This window comes from Lynx rufus, unplaced genomic scaffold (assembly GCF_022079265.1).
Source record: "Lynx rufus isolate CCGP_SWC_20201006 ecotype Redwood Valley unplaced genomic scaffold, mLynRuf1.p SCAF_3, whole genome shotgun sequence".
NCBI classification, from domain to species: domain Eukaryota; kingdom Metazoa; phylum Chordata; class Mammalia; order Carnivora; family Felidae; genus Lynx; species Lynx rufus.
The window spans coordinates 100,453,357-100,479,610 of record NW_025814845.1 but is presented as its reverse complement, the minus strand read 5'-3'; the positions used below and the strand labels follow the sequence as shown (position 1 = coordinate 100,479,610).

The 26,254-nt window shown below is 35.2% G+C and overlaps 1 protein-coding gene across 5 annotated transcripts in view; it reads right to left on the bottom strand.

Moving 5' to 3' along the window:
* The window catches only part of BLTP1 (bridge-like lipid transfer protein family member 1), a 211,637-nt gene that overhangs the window by 107,823 nt on the left and 77,560 nt on the right, over window positions 1-26,254 (bottom strand). For 4 of the 5 annotated variants that reach the window (XM_047091912.1, XM_047091908.1, XM_047091911.1 and 1 more), the window contains exons 23-29: window positions 23,162-23,341; window positions 20,849-20,977; window positions 13,870-13,989; window positions 12,899-13,179; window positions 6,454-6,704; window positions 3,376-3,634; window positions 1,504-2,341 (exon numbers count right to left, since the gene is read on the bottom strand). In XM_047091912.1, the coding sequence (XP_046947868.1) occupies window positions 1,504-2,341; window positions 3,376-3,634; window positions 6,454-6,704; window positions 12,899-13,179; window positions 13,870-13,989; window positions 20,849-20,977; window positions 23,162-23,341 (2,058 nt within the window). The remainder of the gene's footprint in view (window positions 1-1,503; window positions 2,342-3,375; window positions 3,635-6,453; window positions 6,705-12,898; window positions 13,180-13,869; window positions 13,990-20,848; window positions 20,978-23,161; window positions 23,342-26,254) is intronic. The other variant, XM_047091909.1, reaches the window with a different exon arrangement.

The following is a 26,254-nucleotide window of genomic DNA, read 5'->3' as shown; positions in this document are numbered from 1 at the left end:
TACCAACATATTTTCACATGGAATAAAGAAAACATTTTGAAATCTTAACATGGGTCATTCATCTTGGGCAAGAAATGGCACAACCTTAAAACCAAAACTTTGTAATGGTCACTAATGCTTCTTCTTCCTTCAACAAATATTGCTCAAATGCATACATGTATTCCAACTCCATTTATCACATTTCCAGCATTACTTAAGTCCAGCCCTGTCACCTCTTGCACCAATTGCTGCAACAGCTTCCTAAGTGATTACCCCACTTGTTCTCCTGCTTAATGTCAATTCAATTCTACTTAGTAAAGTACGTAAGATCACATTTCCTTAAAGTTCTCACAAGTTTCCTAATGAAATTTTAACTACTGAAACTGTGGTTTTTAAGTCCTTAATGATCTGTCTTTTGTTTAGGTCTCTAGCCTCAAAATGAGCAATCTCCCTGCTAACTGTTCAGTGTGCACTGACTTCTTTCCCACGTTAGAATTTTAGCAAGGCTCATGCCTGTGCTAGGTCTTCCCATCATCAATTTCTTCTCATACTTTAAGTTTCAGTGCAAATATTACCTCCTCCAGTAATCTTTAATGTGAAAGCAATATAGGTAGCCCCATCCCCCATTATTCTCTTTTTGATTATCTTCATAAGACTCTTCTCAATTTGTAATCATATACCTATCTGTTTTTCTACTAACTGTCTGGGTCCCACACCTCAACTATAAGTCCTATGTCTGTTTTCCTCATCACTGTACATCAAATGCCTGGCACACAGTAGTATATAATATCTGAATTAAGAATGAATAAATTAACATTTAGACACTTTAAATAAGTGTGTATGTTTATGTAAGTAAACATCACATAAAATTCCTAAACACTGTTAATCAGTTTCATAAGATTTTACATGCTTAATTTTGGTCTTTAAAATCATTTTTTAAAAATCTCTTATAAATGTATAATTTTATAAAAGTTTTCATATTGGCTATTATCACTAAATTTATTTTGATGCATTTTTAGTGGGCCTTTAAAAAGCTATTTACAGAATACATTACAGAAATGGACAATAACCAATTCCTGCTAAATCAGAAGGTCTCAAATGTCAAGCACATGGAATTGGATTTGCATAGAAGCAACTAGAGTTTTTTTTTTTTTAGAAGCAGTTACAGATTGAGTAGAAAGAACACCAGCTATTAAAAACAATTACAAAATTTTATTTTCAAGACATGTGAAAATTTGAATCACAGAGACTTGATCTTAATCTTAGAGCATAATGTATATAGAGACCATATATTAATTAACACTGTGACAATCAAGTCTGAAACTGTTCCTTAATTTGATATGCTTAAACTTATAATACTCATCGATAACCCTAAGATTTATTGTTACACATGAAGCCATGATTTCAGAAATTCTACCTTTCCGAGAGGTAGTTAAAATGACTGAGAGAATAACTTTGGAAACATCTTAAAAACTGATTTATCTAACTAAATGTATCAGTGGAAACTAATGGCTTGGTTTATACCTTAAAAGTTGGAACAGAAAGCTGTTCAAATGATGATGAACTTTCTTCACTGGTTGGAGTGTCCAGATCGAGGGGACGATGCAATGAGGATTTTGAGGTTCTTTTGTTAGTAGGGTGCTTCACTGACCAATTAATTACCTGAAACTGAGTAAGGTAAGTCTGATAACAATTCATCACAGGTTGTTGAGAAGTAATCTGTTCACTCTCTACTGTTTTCTCAACTTCTACAACATACGGATGTTCTATAACATCATCTTCTCCACCTAACGCAGAAACAAATGAAGCCTGGGAAGGATGAGTTTTGAACGGCAGAGTTCGGGGATCCTGAATGCTTTCTCCATGGCCAGTAAGTGGCCCTTCCACACTGTGATATATGGAACCCCTACTGTAGTCAATCTGCTGTGTTTGCTTTTTCTTCTTTTTTCTACCTGGATAAGTTCCCGGGCCTTCATCACTGCTAATAGGCTCAAATTCTTCAGCTGCAGAAAAGTAGGCTTCACTATCAGCCATTGACATACTGGAATCCATTGATCGATATTGATGAAATGAATTGGAGTCTGCTGATGGTGTGTATGGAAATGAACCAAAACTCCTTCTCTGCTTTGGTGAGTCTAGCACGTTCTCATCACTTCGGGAGACATCACTACTAAACTGGACTCCAACTGTAACAGGCTGCTTGTCCCCATAAAAAGCAGCAGTAAGGCTCTTGGTACTTCCAAGTCGAGTGGAACATACAGAGGCTTGTCGTTTCAAGGGAGATCTCAGAGGAGACTGACCTACTGACTTTTCCTGAGTATTAGGAGACACGGGGCTATTTCCTGATATCTCTGTAGGAATACTAAAGCAGAAAGCAAAGCTATTACCATTTACTATACATCATATAAGTACAAAGAGAAGCACTTAGAAAACTCTTTTAGTAATTTTAATCATTTCTTTTATGAATAAAGGAAAATCTAAAATTTTACAATAAAATATACAAAGTAGCAAAACAGCGCAATATGTGTTCATACCCCATGTGGTTCTGAAAAAAATTGAGGCAGCTTACAGCAAAATACAAACTTGAAGAAACCCAAAGTATAATCTTCAATCCATATTTTGTGGACACTAATGCATTTATAACTTTTTTTTACATCCTTTAAAAGTCTGTCCAACAAAATATACTAAAGCCTTTGATTAAATGAGAGGCATTGAAGGAAAGGAAGAAGTTACAGATAACCCCAATATCACCAACTTCAGCAACTGATGCTAGTGCCATTTACTGAGGCAGAGCAAGTTGAGCATGAGAGGTACTAGTTCATTTTTTATAGGTTGAGTCTGAGGTCTCCATGAAACATCCAAGTAAAAATATATAAAAAAAAGTAGCAGGGCCTATAGAGAAACAAAAGTTTTGGCTGGAGTTTCAGATTTAAAAGACTTAATAAAGCCAAACCATTATTGAGACCATCTAGGGAAACAGTACAGAGTGAGTAGAGATAAAGGTACAGAACAGAGTCCTGAGGGATAACATCCAACCAATGGCAGGTTGTAAGAGGAAGAGAAAGAAGAGATGAAGGGTGAAAAATGGAGGATATGGAAATAGGGAATAAGAAGGAATAGCCAAGGGGAGTGGAGGAAAATCTGAAATGTTCATATCTGTGAGATGACAAGAAATATTTATTTTCATTACACTTTTCTGTATTTTCCTATTTCTGCAGTGAATATGTATTAATTTTGTAACCAGACAACAGCAAACTAACATTTAAAAACATGTTCAGGAGGAGAAAATTTTCTATAGTAGACGAGTTGAGAGGAAAAAAGATTTTCTTGCCAAATTTTTGGTAATAACTATCTTATTAGGATCAGGTTTCTAAATCTAATTGAATACTGACTGACCTTACTTGGCCATCATCTCTTTTCGCACTATGCAAGAATTCTTTTTGAACCAAATGGTCATCAGCAACAGAAGAGGGACTTTCTTTTTCTCCAGCCAATAAAGGCTGTGCAGCACTAGAACTACTATTTTCTTCTGAGGAAGAAGATGAGCTATGAGATCGTAACGGTACTTGAAGACTAAGGTGCTGAGTTTTTCTTTCTACTTCTATTCCCACTGATTTGTTTTCCCATTCTTTCCTCTTCATGCCATTCACATTACCTGAACAAACAAAAAAGTAGGTTATATGAACATAATTTCAAAAGCAATTTGTGAAAAATGTGAACACTTAATCCAATTTCTTATTTTTATAAACATAATCATTTTTTACAGCAAAAGTATTCAGTTTCAAATAACAATATGCTAAACACTATAGAAAGATATCTACATTAGGTATGGATCCAGGGTCCATAGTCATTGAAATTTTTCTTCCTCTTTTTTTTAAACTTTATTTGAAAATGTTCAAACTTACAGAAAACTTTAAAGAATAACACAAAGCCACCATAAATTTTTTACTTGGAATTACCTATTTTAAACATTTTGCCCCATTTTCTCTATTATGTATAATACATAGTGCTTTTTGAACTGAAAGTCATTTGCAGACATTGTGGCCTTTTACCCTAAATAGTTAAATGTTTATTTCCTAAGAATAATAAATAACCACTGATAACTGTCAATTTGATGAATTTAGTATTTATACAATACTGTTATCTAATCTGCCATGTGCTTCCCATTTTTTTTCAATTGACCCAATAATGTCCTTTAAAGCACCTCTGCCCCTTCAATCTAAGATCATATATTACTGCATTCAGTTGTCATGTATTCTTTAACGTGGAACATTTCCTCAGCCTTTTATAACAGCCCTGTGATGTGTTATGTAAATGGAGGAGAAGGAGAATGAAAAGAGAGTTCTACAGCTGCTTAGATCCAAAAAATAAGTCTGGCCCAGTTTCTATTCTCCTCCAACCATCCCTGTGTTATCCAAGAAAGAGGAATCTGCTAGTAGGAGAAAACTTCTCTCCAAGAAGAATGCAGTCCTAGATGGAATTTAAGGAGTAAGAAGACTTAAGAATTTACAATGTAAGTAATATTATTTGCTTCTCTTACCACAAAAATCAAAGCAGTAAAAGTCAAAACGGAGTTTCATTCACTTGTAAGTGGTAGGAAACTAGTGTTCACTGACCTTCCAAGGAAATCCTGAGTTCTACCATGTGCCCTCCTTGATTCTATCCTAACACTGCACATCTATACTTGGCTCCTGGAAACCACAACAATCAGAAAGTCACATACTTACATAGTGGTTAAATCTATAGCAAATTTATAGCAATTTGTGAATTATAGGTCACTCCTGAATCAACAGGAGATACAGAAAATCCTTATTATTATACATTATAAGAGTTATAATGAGCTTTGCTTTGTTCAGTTGGAGAATTTGTTCTCTTCCCTCTTTTCCACTGTGTGTAAATTCCCTGCAGATTTTCTGTCTTCCATTTGTGATGGTTAAGTTTTCATCCAGATTAGAAAATCAAGCAGTGCTGAAATTAGTGCCAGCTGTAGTACAGCAGAAATAACACTGAAGTGGCTTTGATGGCCCTGATTCTAGTTTCTGCTTAGCCATCTACTTGGCTATATGATTTCATGCAACTCAGTCTCAGTGATGAGCCTCACTTTCCTTACTGTAAACAAGGAAAATATAGAACTCATATGGTAGCTTGAAGATTAAATGAGAAAATGCCCGTGAAAACTTTTAAAAACAAACATTATTCAAATGTAAGAAAGTAATAAGAAAAATGATATATTTTATTTAGCATCTTTCCTATCTTTTAAATGTCAAGAAGTTTTAATGTTTGCAGATTTTCTACAATAATGTACTGTTATTGGGGCACCTAGGTGGCTCAGTGGGCTAAGCGCCTGACTTCAGCTCAGGTCTTGATCTCACGGTTTGTGAGTTTGAGCCCCACGTCAGGCTCTGTGCCGACAGCTCAGAGCCTGGGTCCTGCTCCGGATTCTATGTCTCCCTCTCTCTCTGCCCCTCCTAGCTTGTGCTCTGTGTGTCTCTCTCTCAAAAATAAATAAACATTTAAAAAGAATAATAATAATGTACTGTTATTCTAGCCAAAACTACAGAAGTCAACTTTAAATAAGATGTGCATACTTATGTATTAATATTTAGTGAAATATCATTAAAACGGGAGTTTGACATATGTAGCTCAGCTCTTTCCTCTAAGAGCTCCTTATACATAGGAAATCAATACACTTTCTTCCCTCCCTTTGTGTCTACAGACAAAAGGCAGTGCTGTCAATGCTTCTGAATAGATCGAGAGGAAAAGGCTAATATTAGTAAAATACCAAGACTTCTCTAAATTTCACTTCTTGACAGCATGGCAACTTAGGCAGTAAACACTGCACTTAATTGTAGGAACACACAATTAAAAAAAATCCAAAGGAAAATCCATTTTTGAAGTCTTTAGAGAAAAGATACTAGATAAATCTAAGTCTAATATACTTAAAACCACCATTTACTGCTTATACCAACCTTGTATATTTACAAAGTTATCCTACTGGATCTAAGGAAAGGTCACATTTCTCGATATGTTCAATTTTTAGTGATAAGAGTATATTGCAAAAGTAGTTGGTAACATGAAGCCCAATAGTATAGATACTACTCTTGACAAGTTTTCCTATAAAAGTAACCTTGATAAAACAACTGTTACCTTGGAACACAGCTATTCTTAAGTGCACCTCTGGAAGCTGACTTCTAGGAAATGATATGTAATACTCAGAATACAGTTGGCTAGGAAGATCACCAATACCAACAATGGGAGATCCAAAGAGTAGGCCTACTTTTGCCTTGTATAACTATAAAAAACTCATTAGTCTTATCTGGCTTTAGTTAAATCATCTGCAAAACAAAGGCAGATTATAATGAATTCTACCTGTAAGACTGCTCAAAAAATTGAGTTGAACAAAGTAACACAGCTCTCTCAGAATGATGTAAAGATAAAGATAATAAAAGATTAGCACAAGTGACAACACATTACCATCTACAATTTTGGGAATTTCTTTAGTAATAATCCATTCTCCAGGCTGTAGCAGAGACTGTCCATAATACATGTCAGACTCTGCACTCGTGCTTGAAAACGCAGAACTACTGGAAGGTGTCAACTCTTCAAGTTTGAAGAAATCTAGGCCAGTTACTGTGCCACCAAAGAATCTGCAGCCACCAAGACAACCACATTTGTTCTTACACCTCTTATTCTTCAGGGTATCGTCTGGCCACAAAAACCACAACCTAACAGAACCCAAAACAGAAACAAACAAAAACAACAACATAACAAAAACTGATTAAGAAATAAAAAACTTTTTGGCAAATAATTAAAAATAAGTTAATTGTTAATATTTTTAAAAGACAAGGTAAACACAAACATAAAAGTTTATTTTTATTGTGGAATGTCTTTTTAACCATTTTGTCTTTCTTAAAAAAAAAACAAACAAAAAACAGTCTGGGAGGTACCTGGGTAGCACAGTCAGTTAAGCATCTGACTTGATTTCAGCTAGGTCATGATCTCACAGTTCTTGAGATTGAGTCCCAATACCTGCTTCATATTCTCTCTTCTCTCTCTGCCCCTCCCCCCTCTGCTTTCTCTCTAAATAAACCAGTAAACATTTAAAACAAAAACCTAGTATCACCATGGTGAGATGAAAGTAAGCAGGAACAGGAAGAGAGATGTAGCATATGCTACAAACATATATATATATATATATATATGCTAAGTATATATATATATATGTTAAAAAAGCAAATATTAAAGATCAGACATTTAAATCCAATTTTAAAATAGCAGTTTTAAATATTTTTATTTAAATTTTATTTGAGAATATTTAAATATTCTCAAAAGGACTAAAAATTTTAAACATTAATGTAAAAAGTGGACAAAACCATGGGTACAGATTATACTTAATAATTTATCATCGTTAGCACTTCACAGCCTATTTCACATGGTAAATACACCAAAATACTATAAATGTGGGACAAGTGGGAAATTATTTCTCAATAAGGCCAAAATGATGTATAAGGCCAAAATGATGCATTCTATCTTTTAGAGAAAAAAACTGTAATAATTTTGTAATAAGGACCTCAAATGAAGTATTAAGATTTAAGACAATGGGAGAAAATGTATGTAAAAGTCTTCAGGCTCTGTGAGTGGTCCATACATAAGCCTGTCAGTATATTAACTATCCTCTTTCTTAAAAAAATATAATACAAATATAGGAGATATATCTTTATTCCTCTTTTTTAAACTTTAAATGATAAAACCATCTCATACTAAGTCTGTTTTGCTAAACATATTTACACGCATTATCTCACTGTCTCCTCAGGGCCCTCAAGGGAAGACAGAATAGGTATTATTATTTTCATTTTACATTCACTCATTTATATTTCTTGAACATATCTATATGTGCCTAGTATTGTGCTAGGTAAAAATGACAGTCTTATCCATTTAGAGTACAGAGGCACAGACAAGCCATAAACAAAAATATCTAATCATAAATTATACTGAGTGCTATGAGGTAATAAAAAAAACAAAACAGGGTATTGTGATAAGGAAAAAGAAGGAACCTTTCAAAAAGTAATATTTGAGATGTGAAAGATGAGATGAAATATATCAAGTTAGAAGTGGAACATCAGTCTAGAGAAGACAGAAGGAAAAATACATGAGAAAGCCTTAGGATTAGTGAAAATTTGAGGTATTACTGCAATTAAATGTTATCAAATGCATATCACTTCTCCATTATAAAGTATTAAGATTCAGTCACTAAGCAAACTATTTTACGCACTATCAAAATAAAAGATCTTACATATTCCACACACAGTTTTTACCTCATTTGTGTAGCAAAAAGCTTAGCAAAATGCATAGATTTGCAGTCATCTAGACATGGGTTCTAATTCCAGTGGTGCCACTTAATAACTCTAGGATTTTGGACATGTTAGTTAACAATTTCTGAGCCTCAGTTTCCTCGACTGTAAAATTATGGTCTGATATACCTAATAAGACTGTTTTGAAGATTAAATGGTATAACATATGTAAAGCTCCTGATATAAAACCTGGAATACAGAAGTTGCATAACAAATGTAAGCTCCCTTTCCTTACCTTTATTATAGTTCAGTGCACTAGTTCTTAAACTTTAGCTTGCACTTGAATCACCTAAAGGACTTATCACAATATGGGGAGCAGGGCACCACCCCCAGAGTTTCTGAATGAAGTCTGGTAAGGTCTTATTATATAAATTTCTAACAAGTTCCAAGGACACACTGGTGGTGGTGGTTTGGGAAGTATACTTTTCAAAAACACTGACCTAAAGAAACTAATGACCTTTGTGTCCAGCAACTTCTCCAATTATATGAAAAAATAATATATCTAGGCCCCAAAACTCCTGGGAATCAAATATACACAAAGGCAGCCAGCCAAAGCTGAAGATCAGTGAGTTACCTCTGATACCTACATGCTAGGAGAGGCAATTACCAATATGCCTAAACATGCCTACCTGTTCTTGCTGGGTATGCCAAGAATGTGAAGCTCTGACCAGGCCACTTCTCAGGGATGTACTAGCAGTAAACAACCTTAAAAGATGAGGTAATGTCTCATCCTGAAATAGAGCACGCTTGCTTCCACTTACTACAAAAGTGGTAAAGGGCCGCCTGGGTGAGCCAGTCAGTTAAGCACTAGACTCTTGATTTCAGCTCAGTACATGATCCCACGGTTGTGAGATCAAGCCCGCATCAGGCACAGAGCCTACTTGGGATTCTCTCTCTCCCTCTCTCTCTGCCCCTCCCCCACTCACACACACGCACGCGTGTGCATGCTCTCTCTCTCAAAATAAATAAATAAACGTAAATAAGTTTTCCTTATGCAATGTATGGGGCAATATGACACACTGAGAAGTTATTTGTTGTTTATCATTTATCTGAAATTCAATTTTAAAAAAAAAAATTTTTTTTAACGTTTTTATTTATTTTTGGGACAGAGAGAGACAGAGCATGAATGGGGGAGGGTCAGAGAGAGAGGGAGACACAGAATCTGAAACAGGCTCCAGGCTCTGAGCTGTCAGCACAGAGCCCGACGCGGGGCTCAAACTCACAGACCGCAAGATCATGACCTTAGCTGAAGTCGGACGCTTAACCAACTGAGCCACCCAGGCACCCCTGAAATTCAAATTTAACTGGGGTTCCTGTATTTCATCTGGAAACCCTACTTTGAGGGCACAGAGAACCAATGCAAGCACATAGGACTCTGGCTAGTGCTTTTGCTGTAAGTAATAAAGTCCTTTGTCTCTGGCCAGAGGTCTTGTGTTTTCTGCCAGCACCCATGAAACTGTGGTAGGCTAACTTGTTAGCTTGCACGTAGGATAAAATCCCAGACTCTTCACAATTATTAACCAATCAGAGCACTGAAACCAATCTAAATGGTTGGATTTACTGGAACACCTGGAACCTGAATCACATGATGCCACCTCCTTAGCTTCATCAGCACCTTGTTCTACCATCTCAGCTAATTAGACACAAGCACTTTGTTCACATTAACTGGCTTCCTGAGAAATAATTATCAAAGAAATCAAAGTTTTTAAAACAATATTCTCCACACATGAGCTTCCATACTCACTTTTATAAAATGTCAGGATCTTAAAGTAACTTAAAAGATAAATGTAACCTCAATAAAAACCTCAAAAGAATTTTTTAACTAAAAAAAACAGTTCTTTGGGAAAATTAATAGATAAAAATACCTAAACATTTGTGATGAAATGGAAAAATAAATGTGTACTAGGTATGAATTTTTCTGTATTTGAGAAGATATTTGCAGAAAAATCCAGATAGAGTTAAAAAAAAAAGATAAGAAAAAAATAAGAAAATACAGGTGCCAAGGGATTACTAGCAAAAGAAATACTTCCTCAAATTAGTAAAAGAATTACAAAGGGGAAAACTGACATATTTTAATATACAAAAATTAAAATCTGTAAGATTAAAAAAATTAAAAATGAAACAAATTGCAAAATATTAGCAACAGGAACTATTAAAAGGATGGTAATCTATAAAGAGCTCTTAAAAATTTTTAAGAAATACAATATGCCAATAAATAAATAGACATAGAATAATAACGTGCAATTTACAAATGAGGAAATAAAAACAGCCAATAAATACATGAAAAAAAGTGTAAATCTCAGAAATAAAGAAATGCAAAATAAAACAAAGAGATACCACGTTTTAATTCTCATCAAACACTTAAAGGGCAGCAAAGATGCAGTGAGACAGAGATGCTCCTAAAAGCCACTGGGAATATAAACTGAAATAATCTTTCTGGGAAGTAATTTGGGAAGGCATATCAAAAGGCACCCGTCACATCTCTTTCTAAAGAAACTATTTAAAGGGAATTTAGGGGTGCCAGGGTGGCTCTTGATCTGGGTTCAGGTCATGATCTCACAGTTTGTGAGATCGAGCCCCACATCATCTTAGCGCAGCTGTTAGCCCAGAGTTGGGATTCTGTCTCCCTTTCTCTCTGCCCATCCCCTGTGCGCTCAGGCTGTCTCTCTCTAAAATAAACAAACATTAAAAAGATAGTTAAAAAAATAAAAGGAATTTAAAGACCATGTGAGAAAAGATTTTATGTGCAAAACGTTCCTCTATTATTTAAAATGCTAAATTTAGAAACACTATCTACATATTTAATATAACAAGGGCAATGGCTAAATAAAGTACAATTTATCTTTCTAATTGTGTATTATCATTTATTTGAAAGGAACTTTATAAAATTTTCTATTATTTGGGCAGATGGTTAGGGTGTAAGTTTAATACAACACGCTGAATTTTAAAATATAAATACAAGATGATCTCAAGTGTAAGAAAGATACACTAAAAATACGGGTAAGAAATATGACAAATTCAGTGTGATAAGGTTATGGAAATTATTTCCCTCTATTTCGGAATAGTTTCCCCTATTTTAAAAACAAGCTCAGGGTGCCTGGGTGGCTCAGTTAGTTAAGCGTCTGACTTCAGCTCAGGTCACGATCACACAGTTCATGGACTGCAGCCCCACATCGGGCTCTGTGCTGACAGCACCAAGCCTGCTTGGATCCTGTGTCTCTCTCTCTCTTTGTTCCTCCCCTGCTTGCTCTCTCTCTCTCAAAAATAAACATTTTTAAAAAATTTTTAATAAAATAAAAATAAATAAAATAAAATAAGCTCATATTAACTTTATAATGGCAGAGATAGGGATGGAAAAAGTTAACCTGGTATTTTATTTTTTATTTTAATTTTATTTTTTTATTTTTTTAAATTTACATCCAAATTAGTTAGCATATAGTGCAACAATGATTTCAGGAGTAGATTCCTTAGTGCCCCTTACCCATTTAGCCCATCCCCCCTCCCACAACCCCTCCAGTAACCCTCAGTTTGTTCTCCACATTTGTGAGTCTCTTCTGTTTTGTCCCCCTCCCTGTTTTTATATTATTTTTGTTTCCCTTCCCTTATGTTCATCTGTTTTGTACCTTAAAGTCCTCATAGTGGTGAAGTCATAGATTTTTGTCTTTCTCTGACTAATTTCACTTAGCATAATACCCTCCAGTTCCATCCACCTAGTTGCAAATGGCAAGATTTCATTCTTTTTGATTGCCTAGTAATACTCCATTGTATATATATACCACATCTTCTTTATCCCTTCATCCATTGATGGACATTTGGGCTCTTTCCATACTTTGGCTATTGTTGACAGTGCTGCTATAAACACGGGGGTGCATGTGTCCCTTCAAAACAGCACACCTGTATCCCTTGGATAAATACTTAGTAGTGCAATTGCTGGGTTGTAGGGTAGTTCTGTTTTTAATTTTTGAGGAACCTCCATACTGTTTTCCAGAGTGGCTGCACCAGCTTGCATTCCCATGTCCTGGTATTTTAAATGGACATTAGTCAGTAAGAGGCTCTGGCAACTTTTTGAATGGCAGATAAAATTATTTCTTAACAACCATTCCTTAGGAATTAGGTCCCATATTTTTTTTTAGTCTCCCCTGCAGTCATGAGGGCCCATAAAAGGAATTTTGTAGAGTACACAGTGATAGCAATGATGTTTTCTAGAAATGATGAATTGGAAGTGGATGACTGTCATGGGAAAGAAAGGAGGATAGTGCTCTATAAAATGTTATTTGAGAACCAATAGTTTAAACTCATTTCACTGCTAATACACATAGTATGAGCTTAGAAATACATTAAAAAACAATGTTATTTCCAGCAACCACACAATTACCACAGATGAGATATATAATGTATTTACTTAAGTATCAAATTCTTATATATTCACTGAGGTGTACCCGGCACAATCATATTTTGTCTTTATATAAAATATTCTTATTCCATTCCTAACAGTAGAATTTGCTCTATAATTATAGGCTAATTTTCATCTGAGCTTGGGACTATTACCATCCTTAAATTTAACTTACCTCTTAGTTCTGGCATCATGAGTTTCTAAGAAATGTCTTTGGGCCTCATGTTTAGAATGATGATCTGCAGCTAATGCAATATCAACAGTAATGAGTCCTAAATTGGCTGACCCAGCTTCAAGCCAATAGGCCCTCCGTAGCACTGCAGGCTGAAGTCCAACTCTGGAATTATTTAACTGTTCAATGTACTGTCTCACTTGAAAATCCTGAATTGCAGCACTTATTCCTTCCCCAACCGACTGATTGTGGAGATTACAGTTCGCAACTCGAATTGCACCCATCTAAATTGAATGAAGAGAATGAAATAAAACTGTGGTCTCCATATTCTTAATCAACTTAGAATAAACTATAGAATAGGCAATTATTTCAAACTGCATGAAAGACAGAAGAAGAAAAAGAAGGGAAACAGAAAAGATACATGCAACAGAATGAAAATAGACATTCAATTAAAAACAAAAAAGAGGATAAAAGGAAAAGAACGTAAGTCCAAAGGAAAACAAAAGAGAGAAGGAGGAAAGAAAAGTTATAATGGTAGGAAGTAATAAAAATTACAGACTCTTAATAAGGCTTAATTTGAAGCAGTAACCCATGAAGCAGAGGTGGCAAATAGTGTTTGCAAGAGCCAGGCAGGATATAAATATATAATACCTAAAGGCACTTAAAATCAAATCTTTTAAAAACACTGCCAATTTAATCTCTGCCATAAAAGCAAGCTACACGTTTACATCTCTGCCATAAAGCAAGGTCATAATAATTCAGTTAGAGTGAAATAGTAGTGAAAGAAAGTATGCCTTAAGAAACACACCAGAAGAGAACACGGACAGGCAAAACACCAAGAGCTATCTCCTGGGATTCTGTAGTGTTTTGTGAGATGGCAAATTATAAATGTGTGTTCTATTTCAAGAAATGGAGGTATGGTTTGGTAAAAAGGAAAAAGAACTACACTAGCCAAGAAATAGACAAATGTGTACCTTTAGATTTGTAGCACAGCCATGCTCCACAATATAAATATCTGCTCCATCTACTGCTAAACGAGTCATAGTATATTTCAAATCATCTGAAGTTGGACAAGGCCCAGGAATACAGCTCAACTAAAATGGAAATGAAATGAGTGTTAATTTTTCACCATTGATTCACCATTTAGATACTTATTAAATAAAATTCTGGCTACATGTGTATTTTTAAAAAGTAGTCAATTAAATTTCATTTTTTATAATGATAAATGAAATCACCAGTGATTAAAGTCTTGCCAATTAGAAACTAATCATAAGTAAGCATGTACCATTTCCATTCAAATGGGCAAGTAGCTGGTCTAAATTGACAGAATACATATATCACTTATTATTGAAACTCACAAAACCAAAGTAAACTGATAAGTAATAAGTGTCACCAGATTATAAGAACTGTACAGCAGTTTAAAATTGTAAGATTTTCTTATGAGTACTCTATATTATACACACACACACACAATCTTCTTTTTAGAAATATGTCAACTGTAAATTTTATTATGACGTCTAGAATAATCCACAGAAATTTAACATTGCTTTACTCCTTTTTTATTTTTAATTTTTTTTAACATTTATTTATTTTTGAGACAGAGAGAGACAGAGCATGAACGGGGGAGGGTCAGAGAGAGAGGGAGACACAGAATCTGAAGCAGGCTCCAGGCTCTGAGCTGTCAGCACAGAGCCCGACGTGGGGCTCGAACTCACGGACTGTGAGATCATGACCTGAGCCGAAGTCGGACGCTTAACCGACTGAGCCACCCAGGAGCCCCAACATTGCTTTACTCCTAAAACAGATTTGGTCATGGTTAGGTTGGAAGAAAACATACATATCACCTACTTCAATGAACTTCTTGAGGGAAATGGCAGCACTGAGTAAATTATTGGCTCAATAACATGCAATTGCTCATTAGAGGCAGTGCTAGGACTAGAACACAGGTGTCTTGTCTTATAATCAGTTTTCTATAATAAGGCATACCTTAGAGATATTGCGGGTTGGGATCCAGACCACCGCAATAAAGCAAATATCGCAATAAAGCAAGTCAAATAAATTTTTTGTGGCTAAAATCAAAAACACAAGAAACAGCAAGTATTGGCCAGGATGTGGAGAAAAAACACTGTTGGCAGGAATGCAAACTGGTGCAGCCACTATGGAAGACAGTATAGAGGTTGCTGAAAAAATGAAAAATAGAGCTATCCTATGATCCAGTAATTGACTACTGGGTATTTACTCAAAGAATATGAAAACACTAATTCGAAAGGATATATGCACCACTATGTTTATTGCACCATTATTTATAATAGCCAAATTATGGAAGCAGCCTGAGTATCTACTAACAGATGAATGGATAAAGATGTAGTGTGTATACACACACACACACACACACACACACACACACACATATGTGTGTGTGTGTGTGTGTGTATACAATGGAATATTAGCATAAAAATAGAATGAAATCTTGCCATTTGCAACAACATGGATGGATCTAGAGAGTAAAATGCTAAGCAAAATAAGCCAGTTAGAGAAAGACAAATACCATATGATTTCACTTATATGTGGAATTTAAGAAACAAATGAACAAAAGGAAAAAGAGAGAAAACAAAAAAAGACTCAACTATAGAGAATAAACAGATGGTTACTAGAGAAGCAGTGGGGGGGGGCGTTGAATAGGCAGAGGGGATTAAGGGTACTCTTGGTAAGTACTGAGTAATATATGGAATTGCTGAGTCACTACACTGTACACCTGAAATTAATATAATACTACATGTTTTTATAGTGGAATTAAAATAAAAATTAAAAATATTATTAAAGATAAAAAATAATTTTTTTGGTTTCCTAGTGCACATAAAAATTACATTTACACTATTTACTATAGTCTAAATGTGCCACAGCATATGAATAGGAAATACGTACATGACTTTATTGCTAAAAAATGCTAATCATCATCTGAGCTTTCAGCAAGTCATAATTACTGATCATAGATCACTGTAACAAATATAGTAATGACAAAGTCTGAAATATTGCAAGAATTACCCAAATGTGACACAGATGGAATACACATTCTTCTTGAGTGCACATGGAACATTCTCCAGAATAGATCACATACTGGGACACAAATCAGCCCTCAACAAGTACAAAAAGATCGAGAGCATTCCATGCATATTTTCAGACCACACCGTGATGAAACTCAAAATGAACCATAAGAAAAAATCTGGAAAGACAACAAATAATTGGAGACTAAAGAACATCCTACTAAAGAATGAATGTGTTAACCAAGAACTTAAAGAGGAAATTAAAAAGTATATAAAAGCCAAAGAAAATAATAATACTAGAGCACAAAACCTCTGGGAAGCAGCAAAGGCAGTCATAAGAGGGAAGTATATAGGCCTTCTTAGAGAAGGAAGAAAGGTCTCAGATACACAACCGAACCTTACACCTTAAAGAGCTGGAAAAAGAACAGCAAATAAAACCCATAACCAGCAGAAGATGGGAAATAATAAAGATTAGAGCAAAAATCAAAGCTATTGAAATAAAAAAAACAAAAACAAAAAAACAGTAGAACAAATACATGAAACCATGAGCTGGTTCTTTAAAACAATTAACAAAACTAATAAGCCCCTAGCCAGTTTGATCAGAAAGAAGGAGGAGAGATCACAACCAACACTGCAGAAATACAAACAACAATAAGAGAATACTATGAGCAATCATATGCCAATAAACTGAATAATCTGGAAGAAATGGACTAATTCATAGAAACATATAAACTACCAAAACTGAAACAGGAAGAAATGGAATATTTGAACAGACCCATAACCAGTAAAAACACTGGATTAGTAATCAAAAATCTCCCAAAAAAAAAACAAGAGCCTAGGGCCGCATGGCTTTCCTGGGGAATTCTACCAAATCTTTAAAGAAGCATTAACTCCCATTCTTTTGAAGCTGTTTCAAAAAATAGAAATGGAAGGAAAACTTCCAAACTCATTCTATGAGGTCAGCATTACATTCATTCCAAAACCAAAGACCCCGCTAAAAAGAAGAACTACAAACCAATTTCCCTGATGAACATGAATGCAAAAATTATCCACAAAATACTAGCAACCAGATCCAACAATCTACTGAAGGAATTATTCACCACAATCAAATGGGATTTATACCTGGGAAGCAGGGCTGGTTCAATATCCACAAACAATCAATGTGATACATCACATCAATAAAAGAAGGACGAGAACCACATGATCCTCTCAATAGATGCAGAGAAAGCATTTGACAAAATACAGCATCCTTTCTTGATAAAAACCCTCAAGAAAGTATGGATAAAAAGGTCATAGCTCAAAATCATAAAAGCCATATATGAAAGACCCAACACTAATATCATCCTCAAAGGGGAAACACTGAGAGCTTTCCCCCTAAGGTCAGGAACATCACAGGGATGTCCACTCTCACCACTGTAATTCAACACAGTATTGGAAGTCCTAGCTTCAGCAATCAGACAACACAAAGGAAGAAATTAAAAGGCATCCAAATAGGCAAAGAGGAAGTCAAACTTTCACTCTTCATAGAGGACATGATACTCTATATGGGAAACCCAAAAGATTCCACCAAAAAACTGCTAGAACTGATCCGTGAATTCAGCAAAGTCACAGGATATAAAACAATGCACAGAAATTGGCTGCATTTCTATACACCAACAATGAAGCAACAGGAGAGAAATCAAAGAATCGATCCCATTTACAATTGCACCAAAAACCATAAAATACCTGGGAATAAACCTAACAAAAGAGGTAAGAAACCTATACACTGAAAACTATAGAAAGCTTATGAAAGAAACTGAAGAAGACACAAAAAACAAAATGGAAAAATATTCCGTGCTCATGGATTGGAAGAACAAATATTGTGGAAATGTCAATACTACCCAAAGCAATCTACACATTCAACGCAATACCTACCAAAATAACACCAGCATTCTTCACAGAGCTAGAACAAACAATCCTAAAATTTGTATGGAACCAGAAAAACCCCGAATAGCCAAAGCAATCCTGAAAAAGATAACCAAAGCTGGAGGCATCACAATCCTGGATTTCAAGATGTATTGCAAAGCTGTAATCATCAAGACAGTATGGTACTGTCACAAGAATAGACACTCAGATCAATGGAACAGAACAGAGAACCCAGAAGTGGACCCACAAACGTATGGCCAACTAATCTTTGACAATGCAGGAAAGAATATCCAATGGAATAAAGTCAATCTCTCCAGCAAATGGTGTTCGGAAAATTGGACAGTGACATGCAGAATAATGAACCTGGACCACTTTCTTACACCATACACAAAAATAAACTCAAAATGGATGAAAGACCTAAATGTAAGACAGGAAGCCATCAAAATACTAGAGGAGAAAGCAGGCAAAAACCTCTCTGACCTTGGCTGAAGCAACTTCTTAATATGTCTCTGGAGTCAAGGGAAACAAAAGCAAAAATGAACTACTGGGACCTCAACAAAATAAAAAGCTTCTGCACAGTGAAGGAAACAATCAGAAAAACTAAAAGGCAACTGACAGAATGGGAGAAGACATTTGCAAACGACATATCAGATAAAGGGTTAGCATCCAGAATCTATAAAGAACTTATCAAACTCAACACCTAAAAAACAAATAACCCAGTGAAGAAATGGGCAAAGGACATGAATAAACACTTCTCCAAAGAAGACATCCAGATGGCCAACCGACACATGAAAAAATGTTCAACATCACTCATCACCAGGGAAATACAAAGCAAAACCACAATGAGATACCACCTTACACCTGTCAGAATGGCTAACATTAACAACACAGGCAACAACAGATGTTGGCAAGGATGCAGAGAGAGGATCTCTTTTGTACTGCTGGTGGGAATGCAAACTGGTGCAGCTACTCTGGAAAACAGTATGGAGGTTCCTCAAAGAATTAAACACAGAACTATGTTCTATGTTCTATGACCCAGCAACTGCAGTACTAGGTATTTATCCAAGGGATACAGGTCTGCTGTTTCAAAGGGGCACATGCAATGCTTATAGCAGCACTATCAACAATAGCCAAAGTATGGAAAGAGCCCAAATGTCCATTGACAGATGAATGGATAAAGAAGATGTATACACACACACACACACACACACACACACACACACACACACACACAATGGAGTATTACTTGGCAATCAAAAAGAATGAAATCTTGCCATTTGCAACAACATGGATGGAACTAGAGGGTATTACGCTAAGTGAAATTAGTTAAGTCAGAGAAAGACAAATATCACAGGATTTCACTCATATGTGGAATTTAAGATACAGAACAGATGAACATAAGGGAAGGAAAGCAAGAATAACATTAAAACAGGGATAGGGACAGGGACAAAACATAAGAGACTTAAATACAGAGAACTGAGGGTTGCTGGAGGGGTTGTGGGTGGGGTGATTGGCTAAATGGGTAAGGGGCATTAAGGAAGATACTTGTTGGGAGAAGCACTGGATGTTATACATAGGGAATAAATCACTGGATTCTACTCCTGAAATCATTATTGCACTATATGCTAACTAACTTGGATATAATTTTAAAAATTAAAAATACACTGCAAAATAAAATTTGTAACATTAAAAAGAAAAAAAAATGTGACACAGAGACACAAAGTAAGCAAATGCTGCTGGAAAAATGGCATTGATAGATGTGCCTGACGCAGGATTGTCACAAACCTTCAATGTGTAAAAACAAAACAAAACAAAACAAAACAAAAAAACCCATAGTATTCAAGAAATGCAATAAAAGGTGTGTAAACACAAAACAGACCTAAAAATACCTGATCTGAAATGACAGAAAGCACACCAATGGTTGCATGGAATAATGAATAGCTGATGGCAAAGGGACCCAAAGTAATTTTCTAAGGTGATACAAATGTTCTAGGTCTTCACTGATGGTAATGGTTATACCCTTATAGATAAAATATGTATCAAAACTCCAACTGTACAACTAAAAAAGGATTAATTTATTGTATGTAAATTATGCCTCATTAAAATTGATTCTTAAAAGATTTTAATGCAGCATAAAAGCTCTGAGTCTTTAAAAAAACAAAAAACAAAAAAAACAAAAAAAAAGGGAGGAGGAGAAGCCTGCAAGATGTGTGAATTATCCATAAGGTACTAATTTGTTGACACATAACTGAAGATTCCCTGAATCCTGGCAATGTGTTTTACAGCAAGAAAAAATAATTTTATCGCTAGTTACAATGGTTTCCTTTATTGTTGGGAGTAAGCATAGGTTATAGATTTTTTGGAGGATAAATAAAAGCAGGATGAATTGTTTTCAATTCACACTAATGTAATGGCAAACAGTGTGCATAACAAAAGAAAAAAAAAAGGAAAAAAACACACGGAAGAAACTAGAAACAAAAACTAAACTGTTAACGATAGTTAGCTCTGTTATAAGATTAGGGTAAATTTTTTTTTTTTTTTTGAAACTGCCATGTTTTCTTGGCAAATGCCAGCATTGCTAGCCACCTTATAGAGGAACAGGTATAACAGGTATATCAACAGTCATATAAACAAGGTCATGTAAGGAATTTAACCTTCCTCTTGCTTCAGTTTCTTAATCTTCTACATAAATATATGGTCATAACTGAAAGAGTGTAATAATGCAAGAAAACAGGAGTTTATCGTAAAAATTTAAGAGGTTAGATATAATTTTTATATCACCATTTATTTGTGAATTTGTTTTAATAATTACCTCATATGTTAGATGCTTACAACTAAATAACAACTGGCTACAAATCTGCAAAATAATTTCATTAATTGAGAAAACTGAACTATGATGTTTACTTTATGGCCATGTGCATTTGATTTAAAGCTGATACGTCAATCTTTCATTTAAAAAAATCCATAAATGTTTACAATACTGCTAACATATTTGTTAACATACCTTGGATTCACAGAACCGACGGTCAATTCCATGCTGACATATTATTACTGATTTGGGTCTTTCCAGCTCATACTCCCGACATACCACATGAAAAACAAATGTCTGTCCCCACTCCAAGAGACAAGCCAGCTACAAAATAAGCAGTGACAGGTTGACAGCAGTGTTAGCAATCTAAACAAGTGTTCACAGTTCTAAAGCTTATCAAGAATAATCCAGCTTGAAAGAACCCAAATTCTATTTTATACTTGCTGCTACATAATCTATTTATTAGCCAGAATCATGATTTTTCTACCTTGACATCATTTGTAAGTTTATGTGACTTTTCATTTATGAATGACAGAATGCGTGAGAATGAAAAATTCAACTTGAACAACTCACAAAGTATGTACTTTTCTTCAAGGTTATATCTTCCTTCTTAAATGACTAACTAGTATCCTCTGCACAGAAAAACAACTAAAATTTCTATCTAATAATAAAGCTTTGATCTGAAATTTGAATCTAACTATCGTAGGGAACTACAATTTCATAAAATCAGGTATTTTGAAGATTAAGGCACTTTTGTTTATGTAAATAGAAACTGAAGAATATATCAATTCTTCATCAAATCTTCAGTTTACAAAAATACCTTCATTTTATAATTGATTTAAAGGTGTTAATAATAAACACACTGAAACATGGGTAGACAGATATTATTCCATAAAAAAAAGTACGAATTTCTACTATTGGAAAACATGAATTTTACTTTTAAAATATACAAAGAATGGAATAAACATTAAAAGCACCTATGGATTCATGAAACACTCACTGAAACAGTGATGCCAAAATTCTAATGCAGAAGAGAAATGTTTTGTGTTGTAATAAGAACAACTTATAAACATATGAGATTTTAACAATTGTTAGATTAAAGGAATTGTGCCCAGTTTAGCAGGATAAGCATGGTTTTATTCCATGTTTGTTAAAGAACAAGCTATTTTTTACATGTTTTGGTTTTACTTGTACATTAGAGAAAAGAGCAGACAATAATAAAGGAAGATAGTCGTCATGGCAGTCAGCACTGAATATTTCTTTTCATCCGTTTTTATACATTGTTATATATTTTCTTTATCCACTTCTATATAAAATATCCCTTTCAATTCCATTTTCTTATTTCCAGAATCTTAATGTGTGCTGTCTTCCAAAAACTGGTTACAAATATACAAGGCACCTAGAGTCTTCATCCACCTTCTTGTTGCTACTACCTACCTCTAAATGATTCATACACATTCTGTTAACTTTTATTAAAATTGAGTATGTACATTTAACACATTCAAGACCACATTCCAATCTTTTGAAATGCCACAAAAAGTATGCATATTATAAATATGTGGCTCATGGGCGCCTGGGTGGCTCGGTTGGCTAAGCATATGACTTTTGATTTTGGCTCAAGTCATGATCTCACGTTTCATGAGTTCAAGCCCCGCATTGTGTGCTGGAAACACGGAGCCTGCTTGGGATTCTCCCTCTCCCTCACTCTCTCTCTGACCCTCCCCTGTGTGTGCTCTCTCTCTCAAAATAAATAAACATTTAAAAAAATAATTTAAAAAAATATGTGGCTCAACAGGTGAAATGTTACAGTAATATGGCTATTTGGCTAAATTTCAGTGGTCCATTTCTAGAACTAAATAATCCTATGACCTCTGAGTCATAAAGAATAAGGCGAACAATGAAGAGGAGGGGGATTTTATCCAGAAGGATCAAAACCTACACTCTAGATCAGTTTACTAACTAGTAAATTTGTTTTTATTTTTTTAAAATCAATATCCACGTCATTAATAGCAGATACAAATGACGTTATCTTGCTTTGAGATATGACAAGTAAAAAACCAAGCTACCTAATCCTTAACACCATAAATAATATTTTCAAATCCTACTTAAGAAATAAACAAGAAAGAAAAATTCTTAAAAAATTATTCCATATACTGGGAAAAGAAAATTTTAACAGTGAGCAAACTAATGTAATTTTAAGAATACAGAAAATTTCCAGAATAGTCCTCATACTGAGATTTTCCCAAAGTCTCAATCTTGAAAGCATTATGAAGAACTATAAAACATTACACCCTTCAATATTATGTGACTCAAAAAGTGAAACTTGCTCTGACTCATCCATTGCTAAGACAATTCTGAATGGCAAGAATGACTCCAATCCAAAAGGCAAAGAGTTGTCTGGCCATCAGAATGCCAATAGTGAAAATGCAATGAACGTTTAAACAGGTATACAACTTACTCTTGGCGAAGTGGGTGAGCAAAGGAAGAAAAGTAGTCAGAGAATCATACCTGTGGTGCTGTGACCTTAGCTGTAAGGCTTCCAGCCTGCACATCAATTAACCATGCGTATTCTAAAGAATCACTTCCCAAAGGAAGACCTTCTGCTGAGAACATAGCATGTGCTCTCAGCTGGAGACCCGACAAATTGATGTGACCTTCCCGGAGTACTTCATCCACAGGGGGTCGCTGCTGAAAACAATAGTAAGACTGTAAGAAGTACAAGAAAATCAGCATTATAATTTCTAGTTGTTTTTTTTTTTTTCCTCCAGAGTCCAAGTAAAATCATGCTATCTGGAAAATATGACTTAAGGATCCATAAGGAGTCTCATTTAAGCTCCTTTAGTGACAGTATCCATAAGAGCCCAACAGCAAAGCAAGATAGCAAAGTCCTAAAAAGAATGAGAACTCTCTGATAACTGCCTCAATGAATAAAAAGGAACTAGTACTCTGACGGACGGGGCATATAAGAGACCAGTCTTTGGTGGGAAGGCTGGAATAATAAGATTAAAATACGTATTAAAAAGAGAGGCGCCTGGGTGCCTCAGTCAGTTGAGCATGCAACTCTTGATTTTGGCTCAGGTTATAATCCCAGCATCGTGGAATCAAGCCCTATGTTGGGCTCCGCACCAGGTGTGGAGCCTACTTGAGATTCTCCCTCTCCCTCTGCCCCTCCCCAACTTGCACTCTCTCTCTACAAAAACAAAAAGTAAATAAAAATAAATTGTAAAAATATTAAAAAGAAAAAAACAGAGAAGAAAAGAGACCAATAGATAAGATCAAGAAATGAATAACTAGGGAAGAAAGCTATCTTTCATATAGATTTTGAGAACTATATATAAATATAAGAAGGATAGATTTACCTTATAGAAATTATATACTTACTACTAAAAAGCAGCAAATATTTCAAAGAGAAAAGTTCTGGGATTTATTCAGAAAGCTAAAAGATATGTCCTAAAATAGGGTATTCCATAGAACACTAGTTCACAAAATATTATTAGTAATAGAGAATCAAAACACGTTCGGCCATGCCCTACCCATCAGTCACCAATTTCTGTAAACTATACTCCCAATCTCTCAGAAATGCATTGATTTTCTTCCATCTTCACTGCTATCAACATGGTCCAAATAATATGACCTCTTGCTAGGGTTTTGCAAAGCCTCCCAGCATTCACTTTTACATCTGTCTCCTACATATTCTACAAAACAACCACAGAAATCTAAGAAGGCCAATCTTATCATGTTCTTGTCTCAAGACCACTATTTATTATATTAATTTCCTCAATATTTCTCTTCTTCACCAGGTTTATTAGGGTAAAGACCATTTCTGTCTTGTTTACCACTTATCCCACTGCACCTAACAGTGACCACAAAAGGTAGATACCACTAAGTGACTATATATTACAGCAAGTCTTTTCAGAGAATTCAGTATACTAATATATATTAAGACAGTTCACAGATAATTCCCAAGCTAATTTTACAACAGTAATCTTTTTGGTAGGTGTATGCAGGCCATCAGCACAAGGCATAGTGTTCCTTATTTCAACACATTTTAGGAAATGTATTCTTAAAAAAACAAAGAGGATATGAGCTAAATCAAATTCATAAGGAATTCTTAAAAGAAAATTTCAAATTATGACTATAATACCTCTAGCAGCTCTTTCAAAATATTTTTACTTTTATTTTCATCCAAGCTGTGTGACAGTATGTAAAATCACCTATGTTTCTCAGGCATCAGTTCCCTTCTATTTTACCTGAGGAAGTTAGAGAGGATGGTCAATAAAGATCACTTCTGGCACTAAGATTTGATAATTCTCAGTGTAAGATACTTCTGATCAATATTTTTTGAGCTCAAGAATACATATGGATCTTGGCTTGTCCTAAAGATAGATAGAGCCTACCTAGTACACCAACAAAGTGTATATTCTAGATTTTATGTGTGCTGTGTCATATTGTGAGTTGAATTGTGTCCCCTAAAAAGACATACTTAAGTCCTAAGTTGAGGCTCCTGTGATTATGACCTTTCTGTATTTGAAAACAGGGTTTTAGCAGATGTAATCAAAATAAGGTTACATCAAATTAGGGTAGGCCTTAAACCAATGACTGATATCCTTGTAAGAGGAAAATTGGGACACAGACACACACATGGAGACAATGCTATGAGAAGACAAAGACACAGAGTTGAGCAATGAGTCTACAAGGCAAGGAATGCCAAAGATTGCTAGCAACCACCAAAAGCTTAGCAGAGACAAGGAGATCCTTTCCCACATCCTTCAGAGAAAACATGGCCCTGCCAGTACCTTGATTTCACAATTCTAAGCCCCAAAACTATAAGAGAACAAGTATCTCATGTTTTAAGCCACCCAGTGTGAGGTACTTTGCTGTGGCAGCCCTAGGAAACTAATATACATCATAAAATGCTCATAAGTTAAAAGGGATGGTTCCATAAGTCGGACACAATAATCTATCCATCATCTCAGATCCTTAACCTTGAGGCCCTGCCTTGAGACTAATGCTATCAGGGGATGCCTGAGTGCCTCGGTTGGTTAAGCATCTGACTTTGGTTCAGGTCATAATCTCATGGCTAGTGAGTTCAAGCCCTGCATTGTGTGAGCTTGAGCCCCACTTCAGATGAACTCGAGCCCAGCTTTGGGTGAGCTCAAGCCACATTCCGGGCTCTGCACTCTCTTTCTCCCTCTCTATCTACACCTTGTGGGATTCTTTCTCTCCCTCTCTCCCTCTCTCTCTCTCTCAAAAAAAAAAAAAAAAAAACAAAAAACAAGACTAATGCTATTGAGAATAAGCAGCTAAATCCTGGGTAACTCACCTGTACCACAAAAGAATTCTTAGGAATAGTCATGCCAGATATATAAAATGTAAGCAAGTCAGGTAGATAAGTAAATTCTAAGAGAATACATAGAAAGTACCCTTGCTTTCAGGGTAAATTATAAAGTGCTAACCACATAGGAAACAAAATACCACCAGTACATCTACTAGCACCTTGATATCTCCAATCCACGAACTTCTTTTCTAATCACCAAATAAATCATACATTATACTCCAGTCTCTGTACAAGTTTGCCAATAACTAATAATTACAATTATA